General features: G+C 44.8%; 1 protein-coding gene across 4 annotated transcripts in view; it reads right to left on the reverse strand.

Moving 5' to 3' along the window:
• The window catches only part of ZFYVE1 (zinc finger FYVE-type containing 1), a 52,975-nt gene that overhangs the window by 9,819 nt on the left and 24,427 nt on the right, over positions 1–18,729 (reverse strand). For 3 of the 4 annotated variants that reach the window (XR_008493648.2, XM_054448388.2, XM_054448387.2), the window contains exons 3-6: positions 14,931–15,435; positions 10,271–10,485; positions 3,220–3,326; positions 309–417 (exon numbers count right to left, since the gene is read on the reverse strand). Coding sequence is in view for 3 of the 4 variants with exons in the window: in XM_054448388.2 (XP_054304363.1) it covers positions 309–417; positions 3,220–3,326; positions 10,271–10,485; positions 14,931–15,435 (936 nt within the window). In the remaining variant the exon portion in view is untranslated. Of the gene's footprint in view, positions 1–308; positions 418–3,219; positions 3,327–4,590; positions 4,774–10,270; positions 10,486–14,930; positions 15,436–18,729 lie in introns of those variants that run through there. The other variant, XM_054448389.2, reaches the window with a different exon arrangement.

The following is an 18,729-nucleotide window of genomic DNA, read 5'->3' on the forward strand; positions in this document are numbered from 1 at the left end:
CTGGCTGGCAGAGCAAGACTCTGTCTCAAAAAGAAAAAAAAAAAGAATGAATGTTCGATGTAAATTACCCTTACATACAAGCTCAACAGAATGAGAAGAAAATAAGCTTAAAACAGTAAACAAAGGGACCCTCACCAATGAAGACATGTGAGTGCTTTTTGTTAGAGCTGCAGAGAAGTTCCAGAAATATTCAATTTGAATATCAAATACTTCGGCATGCAGCAAAAAATGGCCCCAAGATAGTCTTGCCAAAGAGAGAGTGGTCAGCAAGCCTGCTGCTGATGCAGGGAAGAGCTCGGAGGACTCACCTTGCAGGTATACACTCGGTTGTCATACTGGTGGGAGTATCTGCAGCGGCTCTTGGCTTCATGAGGTACTCCTTCCTTCCCATGATTCATGCTGTTCTTACATCCAACCCTGAATGAAGCCCAAAGACTGACAATGAGATGGCTATAGGAGCCGGTGCCACTTACACAGAACAGTCTGACCCTGAGCCAGGCACAAGGCCACGACCAGACCTTGATTACTAACTGGGCCTCAGATGCTGAACACAGAAAGGGTAGCCGGAGACCCACATGCCTCTTTGTTACACTTGCACTCAACAGCATTACAGAGGCACAGCGACTACCACCCTTGTATGAGGACACAGGGGAAAAAGAAATCTCAGCCAGGCATGGTGGCTCACATCTGTAATCCCAGTACTTTGGGAGGCCAAGGGGGGCAGATCACTTGAGGTCAGAAGTTCAAGACCAGCCTAGCCAACATGGTGAAACGTCAACTCTACCAAAAATACAAAAATCAGCCGGGCATGGTGGCAGACACCCATAGTCCCAGGTACTCGGGAGGCTGAGGCAGGAGAATCACTTGAACCCAGGAGGTGGAGGTTGCAGTGAGTTTGAGACCAGCCTGACCAACATGGAAAAACCCCGTCTCTACTAAAAATACAAAAAAATTAGCCAGGCATAGTGGCTCGTGCCTGTAATCCCAGCTACTCAGGAGGCTGAGGCAGGAGAATCGCTTGAACCCAGGAGGCGGAGGTTGCAGTAAGCCAAGATCACACCGCTATACTCCAGCCTGGGCAGCAGCGAGACTCTGTCTTAAAAAAAAAAAAAAAAAAAAAATACACCCAGAAATCTCTTCTTGGAAAAACTACCTGTCCCCTCAGCAGAAATGGAGGAGCCATAAGATACCAACTTGACCAGAGAGGGAACCTGAACAGCTCTCAGAAGACTCAAAAAATCCAAACAAGATAAAATGGAACATTTACACAGAACAGGCTGCCAAGATGCAAAATGAAAACCAACCCCAAAATTTGGCAATGCATTAAGGGGAGGCTTAGGCTGAACAAGCCTTCCAAATGAACAATGAGCTCTGCCATCCTGACAATGCAAAAACAGAGATCAGGACTTTAGAATTTCACTATGATAACAGGGAAAGTTCCAGAAATCCTGGGGAGGCTCACAATGGGAGAGCAATGATCCAACAGTGCTTAAGCCTCTTGTGCTGGGCTCATGGGGCATGCAAACAGGAAGGTAAGTCACACTGGCAACTAACATCCCTCTCCCCTTTCCAAACTGAACTCTCCAAGATAATCCTTAGTTCTCCCTTGCCCAGGCTGTATAATCCAAGAGCCAGGTCTTTTTTTTGGCAAGGCCAGAGGTGGTTCTGCATGCAGCAGGTCGCCTACAGGACTCAAAGCAAAATGACCATTCATAACAGATGTAGGTCAGGTCTACTCCTGTAAAAGGACAAGTGTGCAGGACAGGGTGGTTCTGGTAGGAGCAAAGACAATTGGTAGTGAAGAGAGTGGGAGGGATTGTCTACAGGACATGGAGACTGCCATCTGACCTCGACACACTGCATTTAAATCCCCTGGGGCCCATCAAACAAGCCACCACACTGATTTAACAGCCATCAACAGTTCAAACTAATCCAGTGATCCTCAAAGGGTAGTCCCCATGAACAACATCAGCATCACCTGAGAATTTATTTATTTATTTATTTATTTATTTATTTAGAGACAGAGTCTCACTCTGTCACCCAGGCTGGAGTGCAGTGGCGTGATCTCAGCTCACTGCAAGCTCCGCCTCCCGGGTTCACGCCATTCTCCTGCCTCAGCCTCCCGAGTAGCTGGGACTACAGGCACCGGCCACCGTGCCCGGCTAATTTTTTTGTATTTTTAGTAGAGAAGGGGTTTCACCATAGTCTCGATCTGCTGACCTCGTGATCCGCCTGCCTCGGCCTCCCCAAGTGCTGCGATTACAGGCGTGAGCCACTGCGCCTGGCCGAGAATTTATTAAATTTATTAAAATGCAAATTCCCAGGCCCTACCTCAGACCTACTGAATTAGAAACTGTGGAGGGGGCACCCAATGATCCTGCCCTTCAGGTTTTTCTGATGCATGCTAAAATTTGCGGATCACTGCTCTAACTGCAACAAAGTGCGGTCCACAAACCAGCAGCACAGCCATCGCCCGGGACCTTGACAAAAACGCAGAATCTCAGGTTTCACCCAGACCTGATTCAGCAACTACATTCTAACAGAATCTCAAGGTGATGCATATGCAATTGAAGTTTCAGAAGCACTGTCCCAACTCAATGTCCTCAGCTCAGGCTGCACTTTAGAATCCTCTGAGGAGCATCTTAAACATACCAACGCAGAGGTCCTACACACGACCCGTTAATTAGAATCCCAGAAGGTGGTGCCCTGGCCTCAATAATTTTGAAAGCTCCCCAGAAAATTCTAATGTGCTCTAAACATTTGCCCTAATAGTGAAAAGAATCACCTGGGATCAATACCTACCCATAGTGCTTTGCACAGGGGGGCACTCAAATATCACTTGAATATTTAGAATACTACGAATAAGTGACTGGAAGCTCTGGTAGAAGAAACACAGAAAAGCAGGCAACCCAAAGTTTTCTGCCCTAAAAACCTCCCAAACCAGAAGCTGGTCAATTTCACATCTATACCAGCTGGAATTTCCAGGAGATTCTTCACCACCATGTGTCCTTCAAGCTCTTGCTACCTCAGAAGTGTGGTTCCTAGACCACCAGGATCTTGTGGGAACATGGGAGTGTACCATTTTGGATAATTTAAATCACAACCTGTAATTTAGCAAGATCCCAGGGGATCTGCATCCACACCGAAGTCTAGGAAGCACCACTCAAAGGCTCTATTCTCAAGGTATGGGGTGCAGGGTGGGGGAGTGGCCTTACTTACCCACAGCTGAGGCACAAAGAGGAGCAGGTGAAATACTCATCTGGAAAAAAGGAGCTGTGCGCCATCTGGTCATCGGGGATCTCACCACTGAAGCGGTCGCTTAGTGCCTGCCAAGGAGGGAAGGTGACATGATGGCACTCAGTAGAGAGCTCCGCACTTTGGCCCCCCACTGCAGGCACCGTACAAGCAACACAGGCACAGAGGAAATCCAGTAACTTCTGCTCATTACCCTTGACCTTCCTGACCCAAATCACATCAGTCCTTACCATGGGAAACCTTGGAAAGAACCAGCCCATTCCCCAAGAGGTCAAGATAAGCAAAGTTATTGTTCTACCCTAATTGCCTTGCAGGTTATAAACACCTCACACCACTCAGTCTTTTATTCAAGATCACTACAAATAATGACTAATGCCCATTTCATCTATGTGAGGCTGGATCCAAGAAACCAAGACTCACGAGGATGGCTCCTCTTTAAGCCACAGGCACAGCCCAGATGTGATCTGTGAGTTTCCCGGGCTTCTATCCCAGTTATAACCACAGGCACTCACTTGGAGTTTACCAGGCCATAAACAAACTCAAAGCAGGAAAAATGTCACCAGGAAAAAAAAAAAAAAAAAAAAAGAATTATTATAGTGTTTGCCAGTCATTTATCAACTCTACCAACCTCCAAAACAGACATTACCCAAAGGACAGCAAATGGCCAAAATAAATGCCAAGAAGATAACATATCCACAAAGCAAACTGAAAATTTCAGGTTGAAATGTAGCTTCCATTCCTAATCCTATCTTCACTTATTACTGGATATTGAAAGTATTCCTCAGGCTAATTACAGAAAGGCGCTTTCCACGCTTTAGAAATCACTAAGTACATGCTGCTCCAAGTTTCTAACTTTCAGTCCAGCCCCAGTGTGAAGCAGCCAGGCATTATCCAAGGGAAAATAAGGGAAAGAAGCCTTAACAAAAGGACAATATGTTACTTCCTTCAGTAAAAGGGCAGAAGAGAATTTTAAAGGAGATCTGGAAAAAGGGCAGGTTAGGTTTTAAACGAAGAACAATTAGAACTTCTTTTTTTTTTTTGAGACGGAGTTTTGTTCTTGTTGCCCAGGCTGGAGTGCAATGGCACGGCCTCTGCTCACCGCAACCTCCGCCTCCTGGGTTCAAGCAATTCTGCCTCAGCTTCCCGAGTAGCTGGGATTACAGGCATGCACCACTATGCCTGGCTAATTTTGTATTTTTAGTAGAGACAGGGTTTCTCCATGTTGCTCAGGCTGGTCTCGAACTCCCAACCTCAGGTGATCCGCCCGCCTCAGCCTCCCAAAGTGCTGGGATTACAGGCGTGAGCCACCGCGCCCAGCAATTTTTCTTTACATACCTCCTGATCCATATACTTATTAGCAGGTTCAAAAATTCCAAACCTCACATCATTCCACAGCTTCTCAGGTTCTCCTCCTCCTGAGATCCCAAAGCCAGAAGAGAAAGGCAGGGAAGGGCCCACCTACCCCAAGAAAGCTTGGGAAAGCATTTGAGGCAAGTCTGGAAAAGGTTGCCTGGAGACCAGATGATCTTGAACTTTAGTTGCCTTGACAACAGTGTGGCTCTTTCTATTGTATCTATAGGGCTGGCCCCAGTCATCAAGGGCTAGCAATGAATTTCCTGACTCAAAAGGGACACACTTCTGTCATCAATGACATCACACCCCAACAAAACATAACTTTATAAATACTTCATAAATGCTTCCCGATGTAACAGAATTGGAACGTCAAGAGTTTCTACATTTAGAGCTCAGAGGTTAAAGAAGGTACATAAAGGCTGGGCACAGTGGCTCACTCCTGGTAATCCCATCACTTTGGGAGGCAAAGGCAGACAGATACCTCAAGCTCAGGAGTTCAAGACCAGTGTGGGCAACATGCAAAAACCCTGTCTCTACAAAAAAATACAAAAATTAGCCAGGTGTGGTGGCGTGTGCCTATTAGTCCTAGCTGCTTGAGAGGCTGAGGTGGGAGGATGGCTTGAGCCCAGGAGGCAGAGGTTGCAATGAGTCTAGATGGTGCCTAGGGTACAGACAGCCAGACCCTGTCGTAAAAAAAAAATTAAGACAAAATTACATAAAACCTATACAAATTCAACTATGAAATGATTCTCCCAATTATTCAGAACTGTAAGTACAGACAACCATAGTTAACTCAATATTCAATTCCAGTATTGAATATTAATTCATCTATTCCATAGAGACCTGAGCATTTGTTTCCTGTAAACAGGTTTATCTGCTCAGTGCAGGTATGCGCTGCTTGTAGGTATCTAGGCTGTTGCTATTGTGGACCCTGAGCAAAGGAGTCAAGAAATGGGACATAAGCCAGCTAGAAATAAAGGGGCCTGGGGCCTGCACAACAGTGTGGCTGAATGACATCAAAAGTGATCCTGTCAGCAGGAGGAATAGGGAAACCACTCCCAGGTATGTATGGGCAAGCCACTAGAGCAGAAAACAGCTGCAGAGCTCTCTCTCTCTCTCTCTCTCTCTCTCTCTCTCACACACACACACACACACACGTGCATGCATGTGTGCACACCAAACACTGTTCTTCTCATTCATCACATTTCCAAATCCGCATTTCCCGGTCAATAATAAACACAAAAAGTAGTACTTTGACTCCCTTTGAATCCAACAGAGTACTGCATCAATCAGGTAGAACTTCAAAAATAAGATAGAGCTGAAAACATTTTTTTTTTTGAGACAGAGTCTTGCTCTGTCACCCAGGCTAGAGTGTAGTGGTGCAATCTGGGCTCACCGCAACCTCCGTCTCCAGGGTTCAAGGGATTCTCCTGATTCAGCCTTCCGGGTAGCTGGGATTACAGGCACACACCACCACAGCTGGCTAATTTTTGTATTTTTCATAGAGATGGGGCTTCGCCATGTTGGCCAGGCTGGTCTCAAACTCCTGACCTCAGGTGATCTGCCCGCCTTGGCCTCCCAAAGTGCTGGGATTACAGGCGTGAGCCACTGCACCTGGCCTAATAACTTTTTTTTTTAAGTATACGAATGGCATTTAAAATAGGCATTTCGGGCCTGGCACAGTGGCTCACACCTGTAATCCCAACATTTTGGGAGGCGGAGGAGGCGGGCGGGTCACCTGAGGTCAGGAGTTCAAGACCAGCCTGGCCAACATGGTAAAACCCCGTCTCTACTAAAAATACAAAAATTAGCCAGGCGTAGTGGCGTGTGCCCATAATCCAGGCTACTTGGGAGGCTGAGGCAGGAGAATCACTTGAACCTGGGCATCAGAGGTTTCAGTGAGCCAAGTTTGCATCACTGTACTCCAGCCTGAGCGACAGAGCAAGACTCTCTCAAAAAAAAAAAAAAAGGGAAAATAAACCAAATCATAGATTAATATAAATGGTATGATCTAATTTATGAAGGATATATATCTACACACACACATGCACTTTTATAGCATTTGCAATTTCTTCTTTTTTTTTTTGTTTGAGACAGTCTTGCTGTGTCGCCCAGGACGGAGAACAATGGCGCAATCTCAGCAAACTACAACCTCCGCCTCCAGGGGTTCAAGCCATTCTGCCTCAGCATCCCAAGTAGCTGGGACTACAGGCACCCGCCACCACACCCGGCTAATTTTTGTATTTTTAATAGAGATGGGGTTTCACTACATTGGCCAGGCTGCTCTTGAACTCCTGACCTCGTGATCTGCCTGTCTCAGCCTCCCAAAGTGCTGGGATTACAGGCATGAGCCACAGCACCCAGCCAGCATTTGCAATTTCTATAAGCATATATAATAAACTACTAATAATGGTTATCTGCAGAGTTAGAAAAGGACACCAGGCAGGGGAAAAGGATTTAACTTTACTATCATCCCATTTATTCAGGAAGAAAAACATACATTATAAACATATATTTATGCATGTGCTTACACAGCAATAAAAATTTCTAGACACTTATGTGAGAAAGTATTAAGAGTTATCTCTACAGACTGAGGAGGGGGGAGGTAGGGGAAGGAAAGGGGACTTAAGTCTCATACATTCTGCAGTACTTGAATTGTTTATCATGAATATACATTGCTTTTATAATTTTTAAAATGACACCTCTGTTTTAATTAAAATAACCAAATACTCAAATATAACTGACAGTATGTATCAGGAACCTTTTAAAATGGTTACATCCTCTGACTTCTTTAGAAGTGAAATAACTATTGGGAAGGAATACAGCATGAAGTTAAAAGCTCTTGGGGCCTGGTGCAGTGGCTGTGAGAGGCTGGAGTGCAGTGAGCTGTGATCACACCACTGCACTCCAGCCTGGGCAACAGAGCAACACCCTGTCTCACAAAAAAAAAAAAAAAAAGAAAAAAAAAGAAAGAAAAAATGGGAGATTCAAGAAATCAAACAAATTATTCTGACATATGTCATTTATCTGTTTATACCCACCCCAACTCTTTTATCTCAAAAGGACTCAAGGCTACTAATAAAAAAAATTAATACAACAGCATAAAACAAAATAAAAATAAGCGGAGAAGAAAAGACAGCCATTTATATTATACACTGCTGTGAACTATGAAAACTTTAGTTAGAGTCTATTTTAACAATAAAACTCTACTTGGTCAATTTGCCTAAGGCAGACCTTAAAAGTGGCTATGAGAGTGATAACCAGAGAATTAAGCATTTTTAATTTAAAGGATGTTTAAAACAAAAAAGTACAAAACCAATTTTTTCAAAGATTTGGGTAAACTGCAACAACTGCACAATTCTCTGGGGAGAACCCAAATCACAAACTTAAACAAATGACTCCTTCCCATAGACAAAAGAAGTCAGTCCCATAGCTCAGTACAGCACAGCCCCTATACCTCAGAGAATAGAAAATAGCAGATCTCGGTGAAACTCTGAGGATGCCAGTTACCAGGAATCATCAGAATTCCAGCTGAACAGGTTCTTTTTTTTTTTTTGAGATGGAGTTTCGCTCTTCTTGCCCAGGCTGGAGTGCGGTGGCAAGATCTCAGCTCACCGCAACCTCCACCTCTCAAGTTCAAGCGATTCTCCTGCCTCAGCCTCCTGAGTAGCTGGGATTGCAGCCGTGCGCCATCACGCGTGGCTAATTTCGTATTTTTAGTAGAGACGTGGTTGCTCCATGTTGGTCAGGCTGGTCTTGAACTCCCAACCTCAGGTGATCCATCTGCCTCCCGAAGTGCTGGGATTAAAGGCGTGAGCCACCGCGCCTGGCCCTTTTTTGTTTGTTTGTTTGAGAGGAAGTCTAGGTCTGTTGCCTGGGCTAGAGTACAGTGGCGCCATCTCGGCCCACTGCAACCTCCACCTCCCAGGTTCAAGCGATTCTCCTGCCTCAGCCTCCCTAGTAGCTGGGATTACAAGTGTCTGCCACCACGCCCGGCTAATTTTTGTATTTTAGTAGAGACAGGTTTCACCATGTTGGCCAGGCTGGCCTCAAACTTCCAGAAGAGCAAAGGAGCTGCTATAATCCAGCCTCTGGCCTATTTGCCTTATAATGCACGGTGATCAGATTTACAGCCCTTTGCCTGATTCAGCGTCTTTTCAGAATGTTCGTATTACGTAAGCGTCATCTTCCATTTTCACTGCCTTTGAGCCACTACAAGGACATTATTAGCCAATACAACTAAGTGCACTTGAACCTCAAATTCTAACTGGAAATGTACATATTTCATGAATTATTCAAATGTAATCATTTTCCATAGTTTTTCCTTAATATTATTCACAATTAACATTCACTGAATATTTTTACTATATAACAAGTACTTTGTCTCTTAAGTATGCTTTCATTTAATCTCCACCTCTCTTTAAGGGGCCAAATCTCCCTCTTTTTTTTTGAGATAGCGTCTTGCTGTCTCCCAGGCTGGAGTGCAGTGGGGCGATCTTGGCTCACTGCAACCTCTGTCTCCCGGGTTCAAGCAATTCTCCTGCTTCAGCCTCCCAAGTAGCTAGGATTACAGGAGGGCGCCACCATGCCCGGCTAATTTTTTTGTATTTTTAGTAGAAAGGGGGTTTCACCATGTTGGCCAGGCTGGTCTCAAACTCCTGACCTCAAGTGATCCACCCGCCTCGGCCTCCCAAAGTGCTGGAATTACAGGCATGAGCCACCACACCTGGCTGTAAATCTCCCTCTTAAAGAAAGAAAAAACAGGACCCAGTCTCAGAACCTTCCATGCGTAACAGTCTCTAGCTAACGAATAATATGCGATTTTATTTGTTGAGAGGCAGTACAGCCTTTGTGGTTATGAGAAGGAGCTCTAGCGTAAACTGGCCAGGGGTTAGGCCTGCTGTCACTCAGCAACTGTGTATAACCAATTACTTCATCTCTTGGTGCCTCCGTTTCCTCATCTGTAAATGAGGATGTTAACAGTACTTAACTCATGGAGTTGGTGTAAGGATTAAGTGAACTAATCCATACAGAGTACTCTGAACTTTGGTATATAATAAATAGTAATGTTATTGTGTATCTATTTTTGTGTTTTGTTTCGGTAATTTTCCATCTCTGGGGGGAAGTCCCATTCAGGTGTCCACCTCTCTCGCAAGAGAAAGAGAGCTGTTCTCTTTCTTTTGCCTATTAAACCTCTGCTCCTAAACGCCCCCCGAACAAAAAAAAATTTCTCCCTGTGATACTAGTTTTCCACTTATAGTGATAACAAAAAGTTTCCTCTATGAATAAATTAATTTAGATAAGAAAAAAACAGTGCGTCAATAATAAGAAAAGCATAAAGGCTGTCCAGATTAAGTGAGACTCAACATGACACCAACTCACCAGGGCTGAGCCACACCAGCCAGAAATGAGTGCCTGGTTTTTCTCCTAGCTGAGGACCGGGCACTTTTTTTTTTACTATCACTTATGACTTCCCCATATTTGCACTCCTGGCAAGATGAAAGCATCTGACAGATGGAGACTCCATTCATGTGCTTCCACTTCTTATAACCTCTTTCCACCCAGATTTCCAATCACCAGCACCACAAAAGCTGGTGAACTGAGTGTTCTCACCACCCACTGGCACCCCAATGAGAAGCCCTTGGGGCACAAGCCAGCTGACCTTCAGGGCTTTGAAGATGACTCCCGGGTGCCGGGGAGAACGGGTGGTGTTATTCTCTAGTAGCTGCTCCAAAGCACGCCGAAGCCCAGAAAAGTCCGTGGGAGGGTTGTAAGTCCTCGTTCCCTTGTAGTGAATGGAACTAAAGGCTTCAGGGAAACGGCCCAGCTTCCGGAACCGGTCCTGGATGAGCTTCTCTGGCACCTCTGAGGGATGATCTATACAAGCAGAAACACAGGCACATGGGTAGTGAGTGACATTAAAAAAAAAAAAAAAAAAAAGTAGGCCAGGCACGGTGGCCCACGCCTGTAACCCCAGCACTTTGGGAGGCCAAGGTGGGCGGATCACCTGAGGTCAGGAGTTCAGCCTGGCCAACATGGTGAAACCCTGTCTCTACTAATAATACAAAAAAATAAGCGGGGCGTGGTGGCGCATGCCTGTAATCCCTACTAGTCCAGAGGCTGAGGCAGTAGAATCGCTTAAACCCAGGAGGCGAAGGTTGCAGTGAGCCGAAATCGCACCACTGCACTATAGCCTGGGAGACAAGAGTGACTCTGTCGCAAACAACAACAAGAAAAATCTTTCATTATAAAAGTAAGATACGAGGCTGGGTGCGGTGGCTCACACCTGTAGTCCCAGCATTTTGGGAGGCCGAGGCGAGTGGATCACGAGGTCAAGAGATGGAGACCATCCTCCAACATGGTGAAACGCCATCTCTACTAAAAATACAAAAGTTAGCCAAGCGTGGTGGCAGGCGCCTGTAATCCCAGCTATTCGGGAGGCTGAGGCAGGAGAATCGCTTGAACCTGGGAGGTGGAGGTTTCAGTGAGCCGAGACCGCGCCACTGCACTCCAGCCTGGCAACAGAGCGAGACTCCGTCTCAAAAAAAAAAAAAAAAGTAAGATACGGGAGGGTGCAGTGGTTCACACCTGTAATCCCAGCACTTTGGGAAGCTGAGGTGGGTGGATCACCTGAGGTCGGGAGTTCGAGACCAGCCTGGCCAATGTGGTGAAACCCCATCTCTACTAAAAATACAAAAATTAGTTGGGCCTAGTGGTGCATGCCTGTAATCCCAGCTACTCAGGATGCTGAGGCAGAAGAATTGCTTGAACCTGGGAGGCAGAGGTTGTAGTGAGCCGGGATCGCACCACTGCACTCCAGCCTGGGCGACAGAGCGAGACTGCGTCTCAAAAAAAAAAAAAAAAAGATACTCTGACTCAATGTACATGAAGTACATAAGCAGGCAGAACTGATCTATGCTGTGAGAACTCAGGTTACCCTTTCCTGGTAAAGGACATGAGGAGGGCTTCTATGAGAAGGGCTGGTGTCCTATGGTCTAGCATTGAGTACCCAGGGGCATTCAGGCAGTGAAAACTCATCACATGATACCTTGATATGATATGCACTGTTCTGTATGCACATTATACTTCAAGAAGGAGTCTTTTTTCCCAAAAACCCATTCATTGGAAAAATCTAGATATGCCAAAGCATAAAAGGAAAGAAATTATGTCCTCTGCTCTCACCTACTTCCCGAAAGCAACCACAGCTCAATGTTGGCCCTTTCAGACATTTTTCCTACAGACTTAGCAACATATATATGCAACTTGCTCTTTTCTTACTTAATAACATACTGTAATTACCCGTCCTTGTCACAATACACTCAAAAGCAGCAATACAGTCTTCGATCCTGTGGATATACTTAACTAATCACCTTCCTGAGGAACTTTTACAATTCTCTGTACTTTGAAAATTCTGGTCTTTTTTGAGGAAGCTCTGGGCAAACTACCAATGTATAAGCGTATTTGCTTGCGCACATTCTCATCATTTGTCCAGAAACTTGGGCAGCCATAGCACAGATGGATTCAATAAATGTATTGGTGATAAAGGTTGAAAGGACTTTTTAATTTCCTTTTTATTTATTTATTTGTTTATTTATTTATTTACTTACTTACTTACTTACTTTTTGAGACAAAGTCTCACTCTGTTGCCCAGTCTGGATGGAGTGCAGTGGTGCAATCTCGGCTCACTGCAACCTCCACCTCCAGGGTTCAAGCGATTCTCCTGCCTCAGCCTCCTGAGTAGCTGGGATTACAGGTGCCCACCACCATACACTTGGCTAATTTTTGTATTTTTAGTAGAGACAGGGTTTCACCATGTTGGCCAGGCTGGTCTCGAACTCCAAACCTCAGGTGATCCGCCCACCTTGGCCTCCCAAAGAGCTGGGACCACAGGTATGTACCACTGCAACTGGCTAACTTTTTAATGTTTTTGTAGAGTCAGAGTCTTGCTATTTTGCCCAGGCTGGTCTCAAACTCCTGGGCTCAAGTGATCCTCCCGCCTCAATGTCCCAGAGTGCTGGGATTATAGGCATAAGTCATCATGCTCAGCCTAAAATACAGTAACTTTTAAGGGGCTGGTTACTTCAAAATCCTGAACTGGCAATTAAACCTTCCCCTCACCAACACTGTAAAGATCCAAAGTGGCATAAAAGTATTGATCACAGGAGACAGCTGAAAGTCAGCATTTCTCACCTCCTCTCCTTATCTTCGAGGCATTTGCTAATTAATCTGCTCCTTCACTGGGGAACATTTACATGTATTATCTTCTATAGGGCATGTGTCATTGGTACCACCAGAATCAACTGGTGCCAGGTCCTTCAGACTCAACCTCCTTTATGGCCTACTCTGTGCACTTCCCTCCAACTGCCACTGCCCTGGCTGAATCCCAACCACTTCTCACTTGAGTGACTTGATATCCTGCTGACCGGTCCCCCTGCCCCAGTCATCCTGCAATAGGCTGCCAGGGAATCTTTTGAAAATATAGATCTGGCCATCTAATTCTCTGCTTAAGATCCTTCATGGACTCCTGCCATACTTGAGAACTGAGTCAAGGCCACCCATGATCCGATCCCTGAGTCTCTCCATCATTCCCTCCCACACAAGCCATGCTTCAAACATGGCAGTGGGGGTGGCAGGGGAGGGGCTGCATTCAGTGGGCAGGGGGAGAATGAAGAGGGGTAACTAGAGGAGGTCAGAGACAAAGGCAGGAGTTAAAGTGATGGCACTACATTTAGGAGTCTGGATTTTAGGAGTTTGGACGTAGTCAAAAGCCACTGACAAGGTTGCAAGCAGAAGTATTACATGATCTGAAGTGTAAATTAAGCTTTTGAAAAGATCACTCTGGATGCTACATGGAGAATCCATTGAAGGGAGTTAGAATGGAATTTTGGAAGCTATTGCAGAACTACTTCCCTTGTCTCTTTTTTCTTTCCTTCTTTTTTTGAGACGGGGTCTCACTATTGCCCAGGCTGGAGTGCAATAACACGATCACAGCTCACTGCAGCCTCAACCTCTCAGGCTCAAGGGATCCTCCTGCCTTGGCCTCCCAAAGTGCTGAGATTACAGGTGTGAGCCACCACACCCAGCCCTACCTGCAGTTCTCTGAACACAATTTGTTCCTTGAAGCTACTAGGAGTTTGCTCTTCCTAGAGCATCTTCTTCCCCTCCTCCATCTAGCCAAGTCTCTCAGAGCTCAAATGTCACCTCTTCTTTCCTAGATTCCATAAGGTGTAGCGTCCTTGCTCTGGACTCCCACAGCACCGTACCTGTAGGTACGGAGGTATGCACAGAACACCGTGCGGTCGCCCCAACTAGACTGTGAGCTCTTCAAAGACAGGAAGTGTTTTTCTCGCTCTGTGCCTCAGTGCTCAGCACATGACATATGCACTCAATAAACTTTGATGACTGAATGAACAAGTGAAGATTGCAATTGTTTCAGGAGCCATATTTACTGCTCCCGTCCTATCTAATCTGTTATTGCAACTTTCCCTCATCCTCCCACCACTCAGGTGACAATCTTGCTTCCTGTTTCTCTAAGAACTTACACACACACATCCCATGTCCACATCCATCTTATCTGCGACCGTGTCCATATTGTCTACTTTCTTTCCCATTGTTATGGATGAACTGTCCGTGGTCCTAAGGCCGACCCTTCCACTCATGCATCACTCCAACTGTTCCTGCTCTCTTACATCTACATTCTTCCCTCTCTAATGAATCATTCTCATCAGTACATAAATATCTGCAATACGTCACATCTTAAATTTTAAAAAAGAAAAATCCCTTGAAATCCCACATCAGCCTCCAACTACAATCTCATTGTTCTTCTTTGCTTTATAGAACTCTGTCAAAGAGTTGAATAAAGTAATTCTTCTCCTAATCTAATTTTTTTTTTAGAGACACGGCCTCACTATGTTGCCCAGGCTGATCTCTAACTCTTGGGCTCAAGGGATTCTCCCACATGAGCCTCCCAAGTAGCTAGAATTACAGGCACTTGCCACTGTACCTGGCTTCCTCCTATTTTCTCTTGATCCCACTCTGATCAAACTTTTACCCCCCACCATCTCAGGGAACAGGTCTTATCCAGATCACTAAGGACTTATATATTGCCAAAGCCAATTGGCAATTCTCAATCTTTATGCTAGTTGACCTATAAGCAGATTGACATGTTTGATCACTCCATCCTCCTTGAAACACTTTCTATGTCTTCTTTGGACAGAAATCTTTCTGGGCAATCCACTACCAACAAGCTGCTATTGCAGCCCAAATAGCTGCCTCCTTGTACCCATAAAGGTTGAGTTGTGACACTGTACCCCATCTCTCACCAGAGCCCAGTAGCTGGGTGTGCACGGTCTCATGGAAGATGATAACTGCAGGGCCCAGGGTGGATAAAGGGACATCCAGGCCACAGCGAGCAGTGGTGGCCTTGAGCTCCTTGGTGAAGTGCTTCAGATAAGCTTCTGAGGCATCCCCAAGGAATTTGAAGAGGTCGTTATGCAGCCGGTCTGCATGAGTTCGATAAATGACGAGGTCTGAGATGGCCAGGACCTTAAGCAGCAGCCGTGTTCTCTGGCTTAGATTCACGGTGGCCCCCAGGAGCCCTTCCGTATCGATCACTGCTACTTTGTGAACTGGGTCATAGGCTGCCCACACTCCCACAGTGCAGGACTCCTGGGTGGGGGAGGTTTTAAAGACTTCACGACCATAAAAGAAAGTGTGGTTGAGAGTATGAGACTTTCCATCGCCAGTATTTCCAAAAATGGAAACCACTTTCAGATGCTGATCAGGTTTGCAGTCCAATTTTCTAATGAAGTCTTCTTCATTTGTTACCTGCAAAAAAATAAAAAATAAAAAGACTATGAAATACAGAAACTGTAAAAGCACTAGAAACACCTACAAGAATAAGTGCTTCCCAGGGACAAGGAACTTGATTGAATTGTCAAAGAAAGGAAGTCGCAGGATAATAGCTCCCCACCTCCACCCTTAGCAAACAGCTCAAAGGAACCTCTGAAGCTTTAGTCAGGGAAATAACTTAGCGGCCATGAAAAGAGCTAAAACTATAAAAAGAAAAAGAAAAGAAAAAAAAAACAAACAAAAAAAAGAGCTAAAACCGTAAAACTCTTAGAGGAAAACAAAGTAATTAACCTTTGTGACTTTGGATTAGTCTATAGTTCCTTAGATAGGACAACACAAGCACAAGTAACAAAAGAAAAAACAGATAAGGCCAGGTGTGGTGGTTCATGCATGTAACAGTGGCACTTCAGGAGGCTGAGGAGGGAGGATCCCTTGAGCCCAGAAGTTTGAGGCTGCAGTGAGCTGTGATAGTGCTATTGCACTCCAGCATGGGCAACAGAATGAGACCCTGCCTCAAAAAAAAAAAAAGAAAGGGGGGTGGGGCCGAGTGAGGTGGCTCAGGAGTCCAAGACCAGCCTGGGCAACATGGTGAAATCCTGTCTCTGCTAAAAATTTTTAAAATATTAAAAATTTAAAAATAAATAACTAAATAAAAAGAAAAAATAGATAAATCAGACTTGATCTAGCCAGGAGCAGTGGCTATAATCCCAACACCTTGAGAGACCAAGGCAGGAGGACTGCTTGAGCCTAGAAGTTCAAGTGCAGTCTGGCAACATAACAAGACCCTGTGTCACTACAAAAAATAAAAAATGAGGCCAGGTGCGGTGGCTCACACCTGTAATCCCAACACTTTGGGAAGCCAAGGCAGGCAGATCACCTGAGGTCAGGAGTTCGAGACCAGCCTAACCAACATGGACAAACCCCATCTCTACAAAAATACAAAATTAGCTGGGCGTGGTGGCACATGCCTATAATCCCAGCTACTCAGGAGGCTAAGGCAGGAGAATCACTTGAACCCGGGAAGCAGAGAGGTTGCAGTGAGCAGAGATCGCACCATTGCACTCCAGCCTGGGCAACGAGAACGAAACTCCATTTCAAATCAATAAATAAATAAATAGCTGAGTGCATGCCTGTAGTCCCAGCTACTCCGGAGGCTGAGGTGGGAAGATGGCTCAAGCCCAGGAGTTGGAGGTTATAGTGAACTGTGATCCAGACTGGGTGACAAAGTGGGACCCTGACTCAAAAAAAAAAAAGACAATGAAAAGACAACTTACAGAATGGAAGAAAATATTTGTAGATCAAATATCTGATACGGAGCCAGGCATGGTGGCATCCATTTGTAATCTCAGACACTCAAGGAGGCTGAGGCAGGAGGACCGTTTGAGCCCAGGAGTTTGCAGCCACCCTGGGAAACACAGTGTCATCCGTCTCATTAAAATAAACAAAGAGGCGGGCATGGTAGCTCATGTCTGTAATCTCAGCACTTTGGGAGGCCCAGGCAGGCAGATCACTTGAGGCCAGGAGTTCGAGACCAGCCTGGCCAACATGGTGAAACCCCGTCTCTACTAAAAACACAAAAATTAGCCGGGTGTGGTGGCACATGCCTGTAATCCCAGCTACTTGGGAGGCTGAGGCAGGAGAATCACTTGAACGCGGGAGGCAGACTGCAGTGAGCCGAGATTGTGCCACTGCACTCCAGTCTGGGTGACAGAACAAGAACCTGTCTCAAAAAAATAAAATAAAATAAAATAAATCTAATAAGACTAGTATTCCAAACATACAAAGAAATCTTACAATTCAACAATGAAGATAAGCAACCCAATTAAAAAGTAGGCAAAGAATTTGAATAGACATTTCTCCATAAAAGATATGCAAGCAACAAATAAGCATCTGAAAAGATGCTCCAAGTCCTGAGTCATTAGAGAAATGCAAAGCAAAACTACAGTGAGCTATCATTTCATATTCACAAGACAACAAACGGCTGGGAGCAGTGGCTCAGGCCTATAATCCCAGTACTTTGGGAGGCAAAAAAGAGAGGATAGCTTGAGGCCAGGAGTTTGAGACCAGCCTGGGCAACATGGTGAGACCTCTGTCTCTACAAAAAAAAATTAAAAATTAGCTGGGCATGGTGGTATGCGCCTGTAATCCTAGCTACTCAGGAGGCTGAAGCAAGAGGATCGTGTGAGCTCAGGAGTTCGAGGCTACAGTGAACCATGATTGCACCACTGCACTCCAGGATAGGTGACAGAGAGAAGCCCTGTCTCTAAAAAAAAAAAAAGACAACAAGCATTGGCAAGGATGTACAGAATCACAATGTTCATGCACTTCTGGTGGGAACGTAAAATCACATAGCCAGTCCGGAAAACAGCTTGTCCACATCTAGCTATATACCCAAGAGAACTGAAAACACATGTCCACACAAATCTTCTAAGTACATCAATGTTCACAGCAGCATTATCCATAACAGCCAAAAAAGTGAAAACAGCCCAATACCCATCAACTGATAAAATGTGGTATATCCATACACTGAGTTACTATGCAGCCATAAAAAGGAGTGAGCCACTTCCACCCCTTGCTTCAATATGTGTCGGTTATTCTCACCTTTGGGACATTTCTTACACATGTTCTTACTTTGACCTGACTTGGCAGAAATTCCTATCTATGCCTTGATTGTTTTCTGTCATGACTGTGCCACTTCCTCCTTTCAGTCTTCCTAAATCTTTGCTTCTTAAACTTCAGAGGGGGCTTTGAATGCTACACAAGACTGCATATTCCTGCTGTTGCGAAATGTTGTTCACTGTATTGAAGCAATATCTACTGACCTAGTATTCGTTGTTTTTTTCTTTTTTTCACTATACTATTTCCCTATTTACTTATTAGGTTGGTCAGAAAATAGATAAGACTAGCAAATTTGAAGGGAATCATACATCTGAAAGATTCTATTGGAAATTGTATCCTGAATCATTTCAATTAACTTTTTAGTGAAGAAAAACTATTAAGATAGCGGATTTTCCTAAAATCCACAGTAGTCTTTTATTTAAGTTTCACTTACTTAACCTTAGACTGAAAGAATGAGAAAAGCATGTAAAATACAGTCACATTTCTCTTATTCTAAAGACACTGTCTACAGCCATACCCCACTGAACACACTGGATCTCATCTAAAGATGAGAAATGCTTTTCACAATTATAATTATAGAATTTGTAATATTCTGTATATTTCCAAAGTATTGACTAATAATCCTACCCTCCAAATGTGCTTATAACGTGG

Source organism: Pongo pygmaeus, chromosome 15 (genome assembly GCF_028885625.2).
Source record: "Pongo pygmaeus isolate AG05252 chromosome 15, NHGRI_mPonPyg2-v2.0_pri, whole genome shotgun sequence".
Lineage (NCBI taxonomy): Eukaryota > Metazoa > Chordata > Mammalia > Primates > Hominidae > Pongo > Pongo pygmaeus.